This window comes from Oncorhynchus gorbuscha, linkage group LG09 (assembly GCF_021184085.1).
Source record: "Oncorhynchus gorbuscha isolate QuinsamMale2020 ecotype Even-year linkage group LG09, OgorEven_v1.0, whole genome shotgun sequence".
NCBI classification, from domain to species: domain Eukaryota; kingdom Metazoa; phylum Chordata; class Actinopteri; order Salmoniformes; family Salmonidae; genus Oncorhynchus; species Oncorhynchus gorbuscha.
Genome location: NC_060181.1, coordinates 8,173,501 through 8,191,326, shown reverse-complemented (window position 1 = coordinate 8,191,326; position 17,826 = coordinate 8,173,501). Strand labels below are relative to the sequence as shown.

The window sequence follows — 17,826 nt, the reverse complement described above, 5'->3', positions numbered from 1 at the left end:
GAGGAGGAGGGGGAGGAGGAGAGAGGGGGAGAGGAGGCAAGAGGGGAGAGGAGGCAGAGAGGGAGAGAGAGGAGGAGAGAGAGAGGGAGAGAGAGGAGGGGGAGAGGGGGAGAGAGGAGGCAAGAGGAGAGAGAGGGGGAGAGGAGGCAAGAGGAGGAGAGAGGGGGAGAGGAGGAGAGAGGAGGGAGAGGAGGAGAGAGGGGGAGAGAGGAGGGAGAGGGGAGAGAGGAGGAGGGAGAGAGGAGGGAGGAGGAGAGGGGGAGAGGAGGAGAGAGGAGAGAGGGGGAGAGAGGGGAGAGGAGGGAGAGAGAGGGGGAGAGGGAGGAGGAGAGAGGGAGGAGAGGAGGAGAGAGAGAGGGGAGAGAGGAGAGAGAGAGAGGGAGAGAGAGGAGAGAGAGAGAGAGAGAGAGGAGGAGAGAGAGAGGGAGAGAGAGGAGGAGAGAGAGAGGGAGAGAGAGGAGGAGAGAGAGAGGGAGAGGAGAGAGAGAGAGAGAGAGAGGGAGAGAAAGCAGGTTCTGATCGTACTAGTTCCAACACCACAGCTAGGTATAAATTATAGACGGTCTTGTAATAAAACAACTCCATGACTGTTTATATGAACACGGGGTTCGGCCTTTACCTGTTCCTGAACATCTTCAAAGTCAGAGTTGAGTAGTTCTATAAAGATGGGGACTGCTCCTGCCTCGATTACTATGTTAGTCTGCATGGATGTACCTGATGCTATGTTGGTCAAGGCCCAGGCTGCCTCAAACTACACACACACACACACACACACACACACACACACACACACACACACACACACACACACACACACACACACACACACACACACACACACACACACACACACACACACACACACACACACACACACACACACACACACACACACACACACACACACACACAGTATTAATGACACATCGGTATTGTGTAATAAAACTCGACTACATAAATGTTACTGTAGACAGCAATAATTCACAACGATATCCACAATGTATTAGTAGCAAATGAAAAGCTTGACCATCCTCTTTAAGTTTCTAGGATTTGTCTGAGTTATAACTTTTCTATTTTACCAATACAAACGGTTTCCTAATATTTCCAAGGTCTCACCTGTAATGTGCAGTTGACGCTCATCTTGAGGAACTCTACAAACCTCTCTACAATGCCTGGGGTGTTGATGACCTCGTCAATAGGTGGATTGGGTTCTGGAACAGATCAGACAGACTATATGAATAATGATGTAACAATTAGCACCAAGGACTCAACCTTTACCACCCTAGAGGGAGGTAGCCAAATCAGCAGAGTCAGTGCTGGGCTTGGAACAGGAGGGACAACAGCCAGATGCCCGCCCCCCAGGAAGGTCAACAGCCCGGGGTCACTTGGACAAGGAGTGAAGGGCACGGCTATACACAGAGACTACAGAATATCCTGGTGATATTCACTGAACAGCCTGGTACCTTTGGACAGTAGTTTCCTGAACGTCTGTGTGGTGGTGAGTTGGAGCTCTGGGTCCTCTGAGAAGAGCATCTCCACCAGGCGTCTCGTTAGGACACCTTCCTCTGTGGCTGTGGAGTCCACATACGAGTCGACCAGTGGACTCTCAAACATGACTCCCTCCTCGTTCAACATGTCAACATTTCTCCTCTTGAACAGCTGCCAAATACAGGAGAGCAACAGCAGATCAGTTTCTGTGTGTGTGTGTGTGTGTGTGTGTGTGTGTGTGTGTGTGTGTGTGTGTGTCTGTGTGTGTGTGTGTGTGTGTGTGTGTCTGTGTGTGTCTGTGTGTGTCTGTGTGTCTGTGTGTGTCTGTGTGTGTCTGTGTGTGTCTGTGTGTGTCTGTGTGTGTCTGTGTGTCTGTGTGTGTCTGTGTGTCTGTGTGTCTGTGTGTCTGTGTGTCTGTGTGTCTGTGTGTCTGTGTGTCTGTGTGTCTGTGTGTCTGTGTCTGTGTGTCTGTGTGTCTGTGTGTCTGTGTGTCTGTGTGTCTGTGTGTATTCTGCCTAGGAAGAGGATAGTAAACTGTGGTAGGTGTCATACAGGTGGGTTAGGTTTTGTACCTCTCCTGTTTAGACACTAGCAGTGAGCTAGGTGCTCTAGGCTAGGTGCTCTAGGCTAGGGGCTCTAGGCTAGGGGCTCTAGGCTAGGGGCTCTAGGCTAGGGGCTCTAGGCTAGGGGCTCTAGGCTAGGGGATCTAGGCTAGGTGTTATACAGGTGGGTTAGGTTCTGTACCTCTCCTGTTTAGACACTAGCAGTGAGCTAGGTGCTCTAGGCTAGGTGCTCTAGGCTAGGTGTTATACAATAATAATAATAATATAATATATGCCATTTAGCAGACGCTTTTATCCAAAGCGACTTACAGTCATGTGTGCATACATTCTACGTATGGGTGGTCCCGGGGATCGAACCCACTACCCTGGCGTTACAAGCCAACTGAGCTACAGAAGGACCACAGGTGGGTTAGGTTCTGTACCTCTCCTGTTTAGACACTAGCAGTGAGCTAGGTGCTCTAGGCTAGGTGCTCTAGGCTAGGTGCTCTAGGCTAGGTGCTATACAGGTGGGTTAGGTTCTGTACCTCTCCTGTTTAGACATTAGCAGTGAGCTAGGTGTTCTAGGCTAGGGGCTCTAGGCTAGGGGCTCTAGGCTAGGGGCTCTAGGCTAGGGGCTCTAGGCTAGGGGCTCTAGGCTAGGGGCTCTAGGCTAGGGGCTCTAGGCTAGGGGCTCTAGGCTAGGGGCTCTAGGCTAGGTGTTGTCGGGCTAGGTGTTAGCTTTTGAAAATGCCCAAAGAGCATTTAACATCCTACAACAGAATCTGTATGATTTAAAGCTGGTTCTAAATTCAGGTTAAACTAAATGCATGGTATTTTCAAATGCCAGGCATGTTACTAATCATGTCATTGCTACATTGGCTGGACATACTATAGAGCAAGTTAATTAAAAGTGTACAAATATTTGGGTGTGTGGGTTGTTGACAAGCTGAGCTTCACTGTGCATGTAGAGAACTTGAAAAGGAAGCTCAAGCTGAGAATAGGTTTTATTACCGGCATAAGGCTAGTTTTTCTTTTGAGGCCAGGAAGGAGCCGGTTCCAATGGTGGTTACTGGCGGTTTTACAGATGTTACCTATATATGCAGGCCTCAGCCACGACCCTGAGAGCCCTTGATTCAGCCCTCCGGTTCATTACACATCAGAAACGTCTAACACATCATTGTGATGTCAACAGCGCTGTTGGCTGGTCGTCATTGACCCTGCGTCGGCTTAAACACTGGTATACACTGATTTATAAGGACATATTGGGGAAAATTCCATTTTTATCTCTGTTCTTTTTTAGTCCGGTGAGTAAATAAATATAAATTACGATCCCGTTCTGATTTGCTTCTAACAGAACCAAACATTAGAACAGGTCATGGTTGAAATAGTTTTAGTTACTTAGCTCCGTGGTCCTGGAATTCTCTCCTGAACATTTTAAAATGTGACGATCTAGTTTCGTTGGTGGAGTCTAAACACTTGATCGATGTATATAATCATAGAAGAGTGTAATTGTTTTTAGGACAGCTGTTTTTAGTCCAGATGTTTGTGTTTTTAAAGTAAAAATGTTTTTGTTGTACTGTATGCGTGTTGATAGCCTTGTTTAATGTTGTGTATGTAAGTTGTTATGTCTGAAACCTTGTTCTCCCTGCTGCTATTGGACCAGGTCTCTCTTGGAAAAGAGATGTTCTCAATGAGAAAAACCTGTATAAATAAAAGTTTAAAAAATGTTTTTAAAAAGGTGTTATACAGGTGGGTTAGGTTCTGTACCTCTCCTGTTTAGACACTAGCAGTGAGCTAGGTGCTCTAGGCTAGGTGCTCTAGGCTAGGTGCTATACAGGTGGGTTAGGTTCTATATCTCTCCTGTTTAGACACTAGCAGTGAGCTAGGTGTTCTAGGCTAGGTGCTCTAGGCTAGGTGCTAGAGGCTAGGTGTTATACAGGTGGGTTAGGTTCTGTACCTCTCCTGTTTAGACACTAGCAGTGAGCTAGGTGCTCTAGGCTAGGGGCTCTAGGCTAGGTGCTCTAGGCTAGGTGCTCTAGGCTAGGTGTTATACAGGTGGGTTAGGTTCTGTACCTCTCCTGTTTAGACACTAGCAGTGAGCTAGGTGCTCTAGGCTAGGTGCTCTAGGCTAGGTGCTCTAGGCTAGGTGCTCTAGGCTAGGTGTTATACAGGTGGATTAGGTTATGTACCTCTCCTGTTTAGACACTAGCAGTGAGCTAGGTGCTCTAGGCTAGGGGCTCTAGGCTAGGGCTCTAGGATGTGTACCTGTTGTTCTCGTTTCTGCTTCCTCAGCTGGACACCCTCCTCCTCTCTCCTGCGTCTCATCTCCTCCACATTCAGGGCTTTGTTCTTGTAGCTGTTCATCCTGTGGTTATCCTTCGCTGGACTGGCTGACGGCTCTGAAACGCACACACACACACACACACACACACACACACACACACACACACACACACACACACACACACACACACACACACACACACACACACACACACACACACACACACACACACACACACACACACACACACACACACACACACACACTAGATCATCTTTATAACAATAAGTCCAACTAATCCGATCTTAAGGACAGAACTTTTATTTATTTGACAAAGTTTATCATAGAACGGTTAGGCCTTCAACAAATTGAAGTCTAGCAACAGTCGTCAGGAAAAACACTGTCAAGAGACACATTTCCCAAGGAACAAGACTCTTCCACAGGAAGTCTATTGTGTGTGTCTCAGATCCCAGAGTATAGGCTTGGTGAGGTCACGGGGGGGGGGGTATGTGAGCCCAGTATAAACAATCTCCTGGAAACAGAGCCCGGCCACATGGGTAAAATTACACTGGAGTATGTGATACGTCCACACACCAGATATTCAAATAGAGACTTACATATAGCCCAAGTTAACTTCTCTCTGACTTGTCATAAACCAAAAACACACACACAGACAGTGGAAACACACAGACAACACTGCCCCACAGACACAGAGATGCAGCCCACAGACAGAGGCTCTATTCTCCAGCATTCAGCTGGCAGACAAAAACATTGATTCAGGAGAGTTAATTGCCGAGTTAGCAGGAAGTGCCTGATCAGCCAGCCGACTGACCACTGTGCAAACTGCCCCAACTCAGCATTTGTGCAGTCATGGTACCAGACTCGTTACCAGAAGCAGCCAGACTGGACACCAGAAGCAGCCAGACTGGACCCCAGAAGCAGCCAGACTGGACACCAGAAGCAGCCAGACTGGACACCAGAAGCAGCCAGACTGGACACCAGACCCAGTTACCAGAAGCAGCCAGACTGGGAACCAGACCCATTACCAGAAGCAGCCAGACTGGACACCAGAAGCAGCCAGACTGGGAACCAGACCCATTACCAGAAGCAGCCAGACTGGACACCAGAAGCAGCCAGACTGGACACCAGAAGCAGCCAGACTGGGAACCAGACCCATTACCAGAAGCAGCCAGACTGGGCACCAGACCCGTTACCAGAAGCAGCCAGACTGGGAACCAGACCCGTTACCAGAAGCAGCCAGACTGGGCACCAGACCCGTTACCAGAAGCAGCCAGACTGGGAACCAGACCCAGACTTACCAGAAGCAGCCAGACTGGGAACCATACCCATTACCAGAAGCAGCCAGACTGGGCACCAGACCTGTTACCAGAAGCAGCCAGACTGGGAACCAGACCAGACCGTTACCAGAAGCAGCCAGACTGGACACCAGACCCGTTATCAGAAGCAGCCAGACTGGACACCAGAAGCAGCCAGACTGGGCACCAGACCCGTTACCAGAAGCAGCCAGACTGGACACCAGACCCGTTACCAGAAGCAGCCAGACTGGACACCAGAAGCAGCCAGACTGGGCACCAGAAGCAGCCAGACTGGGCACCAGAAGCAGCCAGACTGGGCACCAGACCCGTTACCAGAAGCAGCCAGACTGGACACCAGAAGCAGCCAGACTGGGCACCAGACCCGTTACCAGAAGCAGCCAGACTGGGAACCAGACCCGTTACCAGAAGCAGCCAGACTGGGCACCAGACCCGTTATCAGAAGCAGCCAGACTGGACACCAGACCCGTTACCAGACTGGACACCAGACCCGTTACCAGAAGCAGCCGGACTCGTTACCAGAAGCAACACCAGAGCAAAACATGTAACATGAAGCAGTATATAGTCTTCAAACCTGCTGTATGTAAAATAGTGTCTGTTATAGATCGGAAAATAAATACATGCGACTCTGGACTACAACAATGTTTTCCTAATAAAGTTACATCTGGTTTGTGTTTTGTTTCCTTGCCACGATACTAACGAATATGGCAATACTGGTATGGTTCCGGCCCTTGTGTGTGTAAAGAGAGGGCAGGGCAGGGTGTGGCTTCAACCTGTACAACCCATAAACGAGACTCAACCACTATTTGTTCCTGGAAGGAAGGGTCAGAGGCCGGAGATCATAACGGTTCCTGTAGTTCTTGACCAGGTTTGCACACACTGCAGCAGGGATTTTGGTCCGGAGGCCGGAGATCATAACGGTTCCTGTATGTCTTGACCAGGTTTGCACACACTGCAGCAGGGATTTTGGTCCGGAGGCCGGAGATCATAACGGTTCCTGTATGTCTTGACCAGGTTTGCACACACTGCAGCAGGGATTTTGGTCCGGAGGCCGGAGATCATAACGGTTCCTGTAGTTCTTGACCAGGTTTGCACACACTGCAGCAGGGATTTTGGTCCACTCCTCCATACAGACCTTCTCCAGATCCTTCAGGTTTCGGGGCTGTCGCTGGGCAATACGGTCTTTTAGCGCCCTCCAAAGATTTTCAGTCTGGAGACTGGCTAGGCCACTCCAGGACCTTGAGATGCTTCTTACGGAGCCAATGCTTAGTTGCCCTGGCTGTGTGTTTCGGGTCGTCGTCATGCTGGAAGACCCAGCCACGACTCATCTTCAATGCTCTTACTGAGATACATGGCCCCATCCATCCTCCCCTCAATACGGTGCAGTCGTCCTGTCCCCTTTGCAGAAAAGCATCCCCAAAGAATGATGTTTCCACCTCCATGCTTCACGGTTGGGGTTGTACTCATCCTTCTTGGGGTTGTACTCATCCTTCTTCTTCCTCCAAACACGGCAAGTGGAGTTTAGACCAAAAAGCTCTATTTTTGTCTCATCAGACCACATGACCTTCTCCCATTCCTCCTCTGGATCATCCAGATGGTCATTGGCAAACTTCAGACTTTTTATTTTACTAGGCAAGTCAGTTAAGAACAAATTCTTATTTTCAATGACGGCCTAGGAACAGTGGGTTAACTGCCTGTTCAGGGGCAGAACGACAGATTTGTACCTTGTCAGCTCGGGGGATTCAATCTTGCAACCTTACGGTTAACTAGTCCAACGCTCTAACCACCTGATTACATTGCACTCCACGAGACTGCCTGTTATGTGAATGCAGTAAGAAGCCAAGGTAAGTTGCTAGCTAGCACTAAACTTATCTTATAAAAAACAATCAATCAATCTTAATCACTAGTTAACTACACATGGTTGATGATATTATTAGTTTATCTATAGTCAATGAACTAATCACTGATCATAATCTTGATGTGATTGGCCTGACTGAAACATGGCTTAAGGTGCCCTCGGATGGGGCCACAGTGTCTCCTGACCCCTCCTGTCTCAGCCTCCAGTATTTATGCTGCAGTAGTTTGTGTCGGGGGGCTAGGGTCAGTTTGTTAGATCTGGAGTACTTCTCCTGTCCTATTCGGTGTCCTGTGTGAAATAAAGTGTGCTCTCTCTAATTCTCTCCTTTCTTTCTCCCTCTCGGAGGATCTGAGCCCCAGGACCATGCCTCAGGACTACCTGACATGATGACTCCTTGCTGTCCCCAGTCCACCTGGACGTGCTGCTGCTCCAGTTTCAACTGTTCTGCCTTACTTATATTGGACCATGCTGGTCATTTCTGAACATTTGAACATCTTGGCCATGTTCTGCTATAATCTCCACCCGGCACAGCCAGAAGAGGACTGGCCACCCCACATAGCCTGGTTCCTCTCTAGGTTTCTTCCTAGGTTTTGGCCTTTCTAGGGAGTATTTCCTAGCCACCGTGCTTCTACACCTGCATTGCTTGCTGTTTGAGGTTTTAGGCTGGGTTTCTGTACAGCACTTTGAGATATCAGCTGATGTACGAAGGGCTATATAAATAAATTTGATTTGATCTAGCGTGTCCTGCATTGCATATAATCGATGCGGTGCGCATTCGCGAAAAAGGACTGTCGTTACTCCAACGTGTACCTAACCATAAACATCAATGCCTTTCTTAAAATCAATAGACAAGTATATATTTTTAAACCTGCATATTTAGTTAACATTAATTTATTTTAACTAGGGAAATTGTGTCACTTCTCTTGCAACAGAGTCAGGGTATATGCAGCAGTTTGGGCCACCTGGCTCGTTGCGAACTGTGTGAAGACTATTTCTTCCTAACAAAGATTACTACCAAGTTGCCAAACAGGGGATGATTTAACAAAAGAGCATTTGCGAAAAAAGCACAATCGTTGCACGACTGTACCGAACCATACACATCAATGCCTTTCTTAAAATCAATACACAGAAGTATATATTTTTAAACCTGCATATTTTGCTAAAAGAAATCCAGGTTAGCAGGCAATATTAACCAGGTAAAATTGTGTCACTTCTCTTGCGTTCATGGCACGCAGAGTCAGGGTATATTCAACAGTTTGGGCCGCCTGGCTCGTTGCTAACTAATTTGCAGGAATTTTACATAATTGTGACATAACATTGAAGGTTGGAATTTTAGACTTATGGATGCCACCCGTTAGATAAGGAACGGTTCCGTATTTCACTGAAAGAATAAACGTTTGGTTTTCGAGATGATAGTTTCTGGATTCAAAGGCTCGTATTTCTGTGTGTTATGTTATAATTAAATCTATGATTTGATAAAGCAGTCTTACTGAGCGGTGGTAGGCAGCAGCAGGCTTGTAAGCATTCATTCAAACAGCACATTTGTGCGTTTGCCAGCAGCTGTTTATGACTTCAAGCCTATCAACTCCCGAGATTAGGCTGGTGTAAACGATGTGAAATGGCTAGCTAGTTAGCGGGGTGAGTGCTAATAACGTTTCAAACATCACTCGCTCTGAGACTTGGAGTAGTTGTTCTCCTTGCTCCGCAAGGGCTGTGGCTTTTGTGGAGCGATGGGTAACGATGCTTCGAGGCTGGCTGTTGTCGTTGTGTTCCTGGTTCGAGCCCAGGTAGGGGCGAGGAGAGGGACGGAAGCTATACTGTTACACTGGCAATACTATAGTGCATATAAGAACATCCAATAGTCAAAGGTATATGAAATACAAATATAGAGAGAATAGAGAGAAATTGTCCTATAACAACCAGCTCTCATATGTTCTGAGCAAGGAACATAAACGGTAGCTTTTTTTTAAATGGCACATATTGCACTTTTACTTTCTTCTCATTTAAACCAAATTGAACATGTTTCATTATTTATTTGAGGCTAAATTGATTTGATTGATGCATTATATTAAGTTAAAATAAAAGTGTTCATTCAGTATTGTTTTAATTATCATTAATACAAATAAATGAATTAATTCAATTTTTTTTTAAATTACCGATTACTCTACTGCTTTTTTGGTCCCCCAATAATCGGTACCGGCATTGAAAAATCATAAATCGGTCGACCTCTACCATGTACATATGATTAATACAACTTGAACTCTTGAAACACACACAGCACAGAGGGCGATTGGCATGTTGATGTTGCTCAGTGAGTACAAACTAGTTTGACCAGAGGAGAAGTGAGCCACTCAACACAAGGGCAACTGTCTGATAACGACATGATAGCTCATGCATGATGCAACTATACTACTTTTAAAAGTGCAGAGAGTGAGAAAGGAGGAGCAAGTGAGGGACAGTCAGAGGGAAACACTACTAGTCAGAGGGAAACACTACTAGTCAGAGGGAAACACCACTAGTCAGAGGGAAACACCACTAGTCAGAGGGAAACACCACTAGTCAGAGGGAAACACCACTAGTCAGAGGGAAACACCACTAGTCAGAGGGAAACACAGTCCACTAGTCAGAGGGAAACACCACTAGTCAGAGGGAAACACCACTAGTCAGAGGGAAACACCACTAGTCAGAGGGAAACACCACTAGTCAGAGGGAAACACCACTAGTCAGAGGGAAACACCACTAGTCAGAGGGAAACACCACTAGTCAGAGGGAAACACCACTAGTCAGAGGGAAACACCACTAGTCAGAGGGAAACACCACTAGTCAGAGGGAAACACCACTAGTCAGAGGGAAACACCACTAGTCAGTGGTCAGAGGGAAACACTACTAGTCAGTGGTCAGAGGGAAACACTACTAGTCAGTGGTCAGAGGGAAACACTACTAGTCAGTGGTCAGAGGGAAACACTACTAGTCAGTGGTCAGAGGGAAACACTACTAGTCAGTGGTCAGAGGGAAACACTACTAGTCAGTGGTCAGAGGGAAACACTACTAGTCAAGTGGTCAGAGGGAAACACTACTAGTCAGTGGTCAGAGGGAAACACTACTAGTCAGTGGTCAGAGGGAAACACTACTAGTCAGTGGTCAGAGGGAAACACTACTAGTCAGTGGTCAGAGGGAAACACTACTAGTCAGTGGTCAGAGGGAAACACTACTAGTCAGTGGTCAGAGGGAAACACTACTAGTCAGTGGTCAGAGGGAAACACTACTAGTCAGTGGTCAGGGAAACACTACTAGTCAGTGGTCAGGGAAACACTACTAGTCAGTGGTCAGAGGGAAACACTACTAGTCAGTGGTCAGAGGGAAACACTACTAGTCAGTGGTCAGAGGGAAACACTACTAGTCAGTGGTCAGAGGGAAACACTACTAGTCAGTGGTCAGAGGGAAACACTACTAGTCAGTGGTCAGAGGGAAACACTACTAGTCAGTGGTCAGAGGGAAACACTACTAGTCAGTGGTCAGAGGGAAACACTACTAGTCAGTGGTCAGAGGGAAACACTACTAGTCAGTGGTCAGAGGGAAACACTACTAGTCAGTGGTCAGAGAGAAACACTACTAGTCAGTGGTCAGAGGGAAACACTACTAGTCAGTGGTCAGAGGGAAACACTACTAGTCAGTGGTCAGAGGGAAAGGTGGAGAGAGAAGCAGCAAGTGAGAAGGTGGTCAGATATGTTGAGGACAAAGAGAACCTGAAAATAGTGATGATACTAATTTGGCTAGGTGATAATGTTCGTTCTCTCTACTGGACACACACTTCCAGTGTTTTCTATCAGTGCCCCTCTCTCTCCTCAAACTAAAAGTAAACAACTGACACCTCCCTGCCTAAATAGTTGAGACATCTCTATTACACTATCAATAGAAATTCAGCCATTTTCCACGTGTCTTGAGTTTGACATGTGGCTAACATCGAGTTCAAAATAAAACATCCTGGAAATAACTTCTGGCTAGCTAGCGGTCTTGAGCAGCAGTCATCACTTGGGTCACAGTCTTGTGACACAAATGTGACAATGCATTAAATTCAATGGAGTATGATAGCTAGCGAGCAAGCTAAGTAAGTTCAGTTATGAACCTTGTGGTAGCAACGTTTGAGTATATGTAGCTAGCTAGATAGTCAACTAGTTAACTGTAGCTTGTCAACAAACAAAAAAAAATAACGTAGGTGTGGCCCACCCTAGTTAACTCAGTTAATATAAAACGTACCAGTGGTATGGCTGGTTGCTAACTTCAGTACCTAGTTAAATTGACAGTTAACTAGCTGACCACCTGCGTACTAGTTCTCTTCCATGCTAACGTTACCTTCTAACACACAGCAAAACGCGTATTACTAGCTAACAGACGATGCATGTAACGTTAGCTGTTGAAATGGCTAAATTAGCTTATAACGCTGCTTTGTTGAAGGAAACGTCGTCTAAGAACATCATTTTTACCAGGAAAGGTGGCCAATTTGTAGACGAGAACCCACAGTCATTACGATATTATAAACAATCGTGTTGGTTCGCTTAGCTACGTCGACTAGGGAGTTCACTTAGCTAACTTAGCTAGCAGGGATTTGACAAGAATGGATCCAAACGCTCGTTATTCTCTCGCCCCGTGTGTGAAGCACACGGTCTAGAAACACAAGATCGTAACTTACCCATTTTTATTTTTTAAATCTCAAATGACAGATACTTCGTGTGTTGTTTAGAAATAAAGAGTAAATCCTCTTTCTCTCTTGGCTTTCCAGAATCTGCTCTTCACAGACGATATGTCGTCATGAGAAATACGGAGAGCGAGAGATGACAAATTTAATCCCACTGTTTCCCACGGACGCTAGGGGGCGCGAATACGAAACCTCTGTTCATTTAAATAATTATAATAATAATAATAATAATAATAATACATTTTTGCGCAATACATTTCGTCACAAATTCAAACAATGGAATATATGTATGATATTTGATAACGTTTTAAAGTCTTAAGGTTACGTGCACAGGTACATACTTTAAAAAAAAAAAAAATCGACAAAATCTTATTCAACCTCCAAGCAATTATTGAAAAGATGTCACTGGCTGTCGAGACAAATTCACAGCCTACACCGAGTGTACAAAACATTAGGAACACCTGCTCTTTCCATGACACACACTGACCAGGTGAATGCAGATGAAAGCTATCATCCCTTAATGATGTCCTTCAATCAAAATGATCGAACTTCAATCAATACAACAGGTGAAGATGAAATGCTGAATACAACAAATGAAATGCTGAATACAACAGGTGAAGTCAGTGAAACATGTGTAGACCTTACAGTGAAATGCTGAATACAACAGGTGAAGACCTTACAGTGAAATGCTGAATACAACAGGTGTAGACCTTACAGTGAAATGCTGAATACAACAGGTGAAGACCTTACAGTGAAATGCTGAATACAACAGGTGGAGACCTTACAGTGAAATGCTGAATACAACAGGTGGAGACCTTGCAAGGAAATGCTTTCTTGCGAGCTCCTAACCAACAATGCAGTTTAATATATATATGTATTTTTTAAATATGAATAAGAATTAGAAATGACAGTCATAAGTAATTAAAGAGCAGCAGTAAAATAACAGTAGCAAGACTATATACAGGGGGTTACCGGTACAGAGTCAATGTGCACCGGTTAGTTGAGGTAATATGTACATGTAGGTAGCGTTATTAAGTGACTACGCATAGATGATAACAACAGAGAGTAACAGAGATGTAGAGGGGGGAGGAGCAATGCAAGTTCAGGTTGCCATTTGATTAGAAGTTCAGGAGTCTTATGTCTTGGGGGTAGAAGCTGTTTAGAAGCCTCTTGGACCTAGACTTGGCACTCCGGTACCGCTTGGTGACTGGAGTCTTTGACAATTTGTAGGGCCTTCCTCTGACACTGCCTTGTATAGAGGTCCTGGATGGCAGGAAGCTTGGTCCCAGTGATGTACTGGGCCGTACACACTATCCTCTGTAATGCCTTGTGGTCGGAGGCAGTGCAGTTGCCATACCAGGCAGTGATGCAACCAGTTAGGATGCTCTCGATGGTGTAGCTGTAGAACATTTTCTTTTCAGTCTCCTGAGGGGGAATAGGTTTTGTCGTGCCCTCTTCACAACATGTTTGGGGCGCTTGGACCATGTTAGTTTGTTGGTGATGTGGAACTTGAACTCAACCTGGTCAACAACAACTCTGTTGATGAGAACGTGGGGCTCGATCCTCTTTTTCCTGTAGTCCACAATCATCTCCTTTGTCTTGAAGGGAGCAGACAGGTTAAAGAAGGATTTTTTTCTAAGCCTTGAGACAATTGAGAAGGATTGTTTATGAGTGCCATTCAGAGGGTGAATGAGCAAGTGACTTTGAACGGGGCATGCCTGTAACGGTTTTCTTCTGGTGAAAGAGAGGCGGACCAAAATGCAGCGTGGTTAGTTTTGCACATCTTTAATAAAGATGAAAATACAACAATCTACAAAACAATAACCGTGGAAAAAACCGAAACAGTCCTATCTGGCGCCACAAAGACAGGAACAATCACCCACAAAACCCAACACAAAACAGGCTACCTAAATATGGTTCCCAATCAGAGACAATGACTAACACCTGCCTCTGATTGAGAACCATATCAGGCCAAACATAGAAATAGACAAACCAGACACACAACATAGAATGCCCATCCAGCTCACGTCCTGACCAACACTAAAACAAGGAAAACACACAGGAACGATGGTCAGAACGAGACAATGCCAGGCGCACCAGTTTGAGTGTGTCAAGAACTCCAACGTGGCTGTTTGTTGTTTTCAGCTCAACAGTTTTCCCATGTGTATCAAGAATGGTCCACCACCCAAAGGTCATCCAGCCGACTTGACACAACTATGGGAAGCATCAGAGTCATCATGGGCCAGTATCCTTGGGGAACGCATTTGACACATAATAGAATCCATGCCTGACGAATTGAAGCTGTTCTGAGGGCAAAAGGTGGTGCAACTCAATATTAGGAAGGTAATATGGTAATAAAGGTCCTAATGGTTAGTGTATTTCTAAGTACATTTTTGGGAGGCCTTTATTGATCTCTCTCTCTCTCTCTCTCTCTCTCTCTCTCTCTCTCTCTCTCTCTCTCTCTCTCTCCCTGTCTCTCTCTCTCTCAGGGCTTTATTGGTATGGGAAATGTACATTGAAGTAGATAAAAGTGTAATAAACAAAATAATTTGTTTTTTCTAATTCTTTGTCTATATTCAGAGGCTTTATTGGCATAGGAAACATGTTTCCATATTTACAACATCAACCAAAACATATTTGAAATGAACAGTAAACATTGCACTCAAAAAAGCTTTTAAAAGATAAAGACATTTCAAGTGTTATATTTAAAGCAATAAGGCCCGAGGAGGTGTGGCCTTCCCAGAAGAGTGGAGGCTGTTATAGCAGCATTTTCTGGAGAACCCATGTAAAAACAATCTCCCCACTACCTGGCAGCAGCTGCATATCACATTTATATTTGGTCTGTGAACATGTGTATGTGTCTGTCTCAATATCACATTTAGGTTGAATGTAAAGATGGTTCTGTCTTCCTAATTGGATTTAAGTCACTAGATTCTCCTCTCACTGTACACACACACACACACACACACGCACGCACGCACGCACGCACGCACGCACGCACGCACGCACGCACGCACGCACGCACGCACGCACACACACACACACACACACACACACACACACACACACACACACACACACACACACACACACACACACACACACACACACACACACACACACACACAGAAAGACTAGTGGAGAAGAAGAAGAAGGTGAGAATAAAGAAGAAGAAGAAGAAGAAGAAGAAGAAGAGAGAATAGAGAAGAAGAAGAAGAAGAAGAAGTAGTGAGAATAAAGAAGAAGAAGAAGAAGAATAGAGAAGAAGAAGAAGAAGAAGAGAGAGAATAGAGAAGAAGAAGAAGAGAGAATAAAGAAGAAGAAGAAGAAGAAGAAGAAGAAGAGAGAATAGAGAAGAAGAAAAGGATGAAATTTGATTAGAGGGAAGAGACATGATTACAGACACCTGTGTGTCTTTTGACACTATATAAACGAGTCATCCCGCAGTGTTTGTGATCATACAGCTTGGCTGTCAAAACGTTGGTATTAAATGTTTGCATCTGACCTCCTAGAGTGTGCGGCTCTCCTTTATTTACAAGTCTTCTACTCCACTAGCCTGCACCTCGCCTAAATAGGTGTGTGTTTCTTTTTCTTCCAGACCAGTGAAACAGACAGAATAGAGAGAAGGAAGAAGAAGAAGAAGAAATGGATGAAATTATATGAGTGGAAAGAGACGGGTCCCAATATGGACCCTAGTCAATAGATGTGCACTATAAAGGGAGTAGGGTGCCATTTGGGACGACACTAGGGAGTATTAGAGGGATATTTAAACCTGCAGGCCTGCTGGTTATATTGGGACGGCACTAGGGAGTATTAGAGGGATATTTAAACCTGCAGGCCTGCTGGTTATATTGGGACGGCACTAGGGAGTATTAGAGGGATATTTAAACCTGCAGGCCTGCTGGTTATATTGGGACGGCACTAGGGAGTATTAGAGGGATATTTAAACCTGCAGGCCTGCTGGTAATATTGGGACGGCACTAGGGAGTATTAGAGGGATATTTAAACCTGCAGGCCTGCTGGTTATATTGGGACGGCACTAGGGAGTATTAGAGGGATATTTAAACCTGCAGGCCTGCTGGTTATATTGGGACGGCACTAGGGAGTATTAGAGGGATATTTAAAGGTGTTATTAATCCGGTAATCCCTGTTTGACATTTACTACCTCTGACTGCTTTCTCTCCACAGACCAGCTGGCTACATGGTGCTGCTTTCTCTCCACAGACCAGCTGGCTACATGGTGCTGCTTTCTCTCCACAGACCAGCTGGCTACATGGTGCTGCTTTCTCTCCACAGACCAGCTGGCTACATGGTGCTGCTTTCTCTCCACAGACCAGCTGGCTACATGGTGCTGCTTTCTCTCCACAGACCAGCTGGCTACATGGTGCTGCTTTCTCTCCACAGACCAGCTGGCTACACAGTGCTGCTTTCTCTCCACAGACCAGCTGGCTACATGGTGCTGCTTTCTCTCCACAGACCAGCTGGCTACACAGTGCTGCTTTCTCTCCACAGACCAGCTGGCTACACGGTGTTGCTTTCTCTCCACAGACCTAAGAAACTTTCGGTCATGTAGTTGTTGTTGAAGAGGTGCTGCAATCTGTTCGAGGGTGGGGCTCAAGCTGCATCCCTGTGTCACACCCCGGCCCTGAGGAAATAGATGTATGTTTACTGCCTATTGTAACCCCACACTTGTTGTTTGTGTACGTTGATGTTATGATGTCATATGTTTTTTCCCCCAACACCGCTTTCCATCAGTTTGTATCAAGCCTCATGCCGACTTGAGTCAAAAAAATGATTTTTGTTTTGTTTGCTTCTCAATAATGGTGTACAGTTGAAGTCAGAAGTTTACATACACCTTAGCCAAATACATTTAAACTCAGTTTTTCACAATTCCTGACATTTAATCCTAGTAAAAATTCCTTGTCTTAGGTCAGTTAGGATCTTTATTTTAAGAATGTGAAATGTCAGAATAATAGGAGAGAGAATGATTTAATTCAGCTTTTATTCATATGATCACATTCCCAGTGGGTCAGAAGTTTACATACACTCAATTATTATTTGGTAGCATTGCCTTTAAATTGTTTAACTTGGGTCAAACATTTCAGGTAGCCTTCCACAAGCTTCCCACAATAAGTTGGGTGAATTTTGGCCCATTCCTCCTGACAGAGCTGGTGTCACTGGGTCAGGTTTGTAGACCTCCTTGCACACACACGCTTTCAGTTCTGCCCAAAAAATTTCTATAGGATTGAGGTCATGGCTTTGTGATGGCCACTCCAATACCTTGACTTTGTTGTCCTTAGGCCATTTTGCCACAACTTTGGAAGTATGCTTGGGGACATTGTTCATTTGGAAGACCCATTTGGTGTCTTGAGATGTTGCTTCAATATATCCACATAATTTTCCTCCCTCATGATGCCATCTGTTTTGTGAAGTGCACCAGTCCCTCCTGCAGCAAAGCACCCCCACAACATGATGCTGCCACCCCCACAACATGACGCTGCCACCCCCACAACATGACGCTGCCACCCCCACAACATGACGCTGCCACCCCCACAACATGACGCTGCCACCCCCACAACATGACGCTGCCACCCCAACAACATGACGCTGCCACCCCCACAACA

The 17,826-nt window shown here is 45.6% G+C and overlaps 1 protein-coding gene across 1 annotated transcript in view; it reads right to left on the bottom strand.

Moving 5' to 3' along the window:
* Positions 1-12,327, bottom strand: part of LOC124042662 (importin subunit alpha-7) — a 30,387-nt gene extending 18,060 nt beyond the window's left edge. Inside the window, exons 1-5 of the mRNA XM_046360744.1 lie at positions 12,197-12,327; positions 4,296-4,429; positions 1,464-1,659; positions 1,117-1,211; positions 620-751 (exon numbers count right to left, since the gene is read on the bottom strand). Coding sequence (XP_046216700.1) covers positions 620-751; positions 1,117-1,211; positions 1,464-1,659; positions 4,296-4,429; positions 12,197-12,200 — 561 coding nt within the window. The 5' untranslated portion in view covers positions 12,201-12,327. The remainder of the gene's footprint in view (positions 1-619; positions 752-1,116; positions 1,212-1,463; positions 1,660-4,295; positions 4,430-12,196) is intronic.
* Between the last annotated feature and the right edge of the window lie 5,499 nt (positions 12,328-17,826).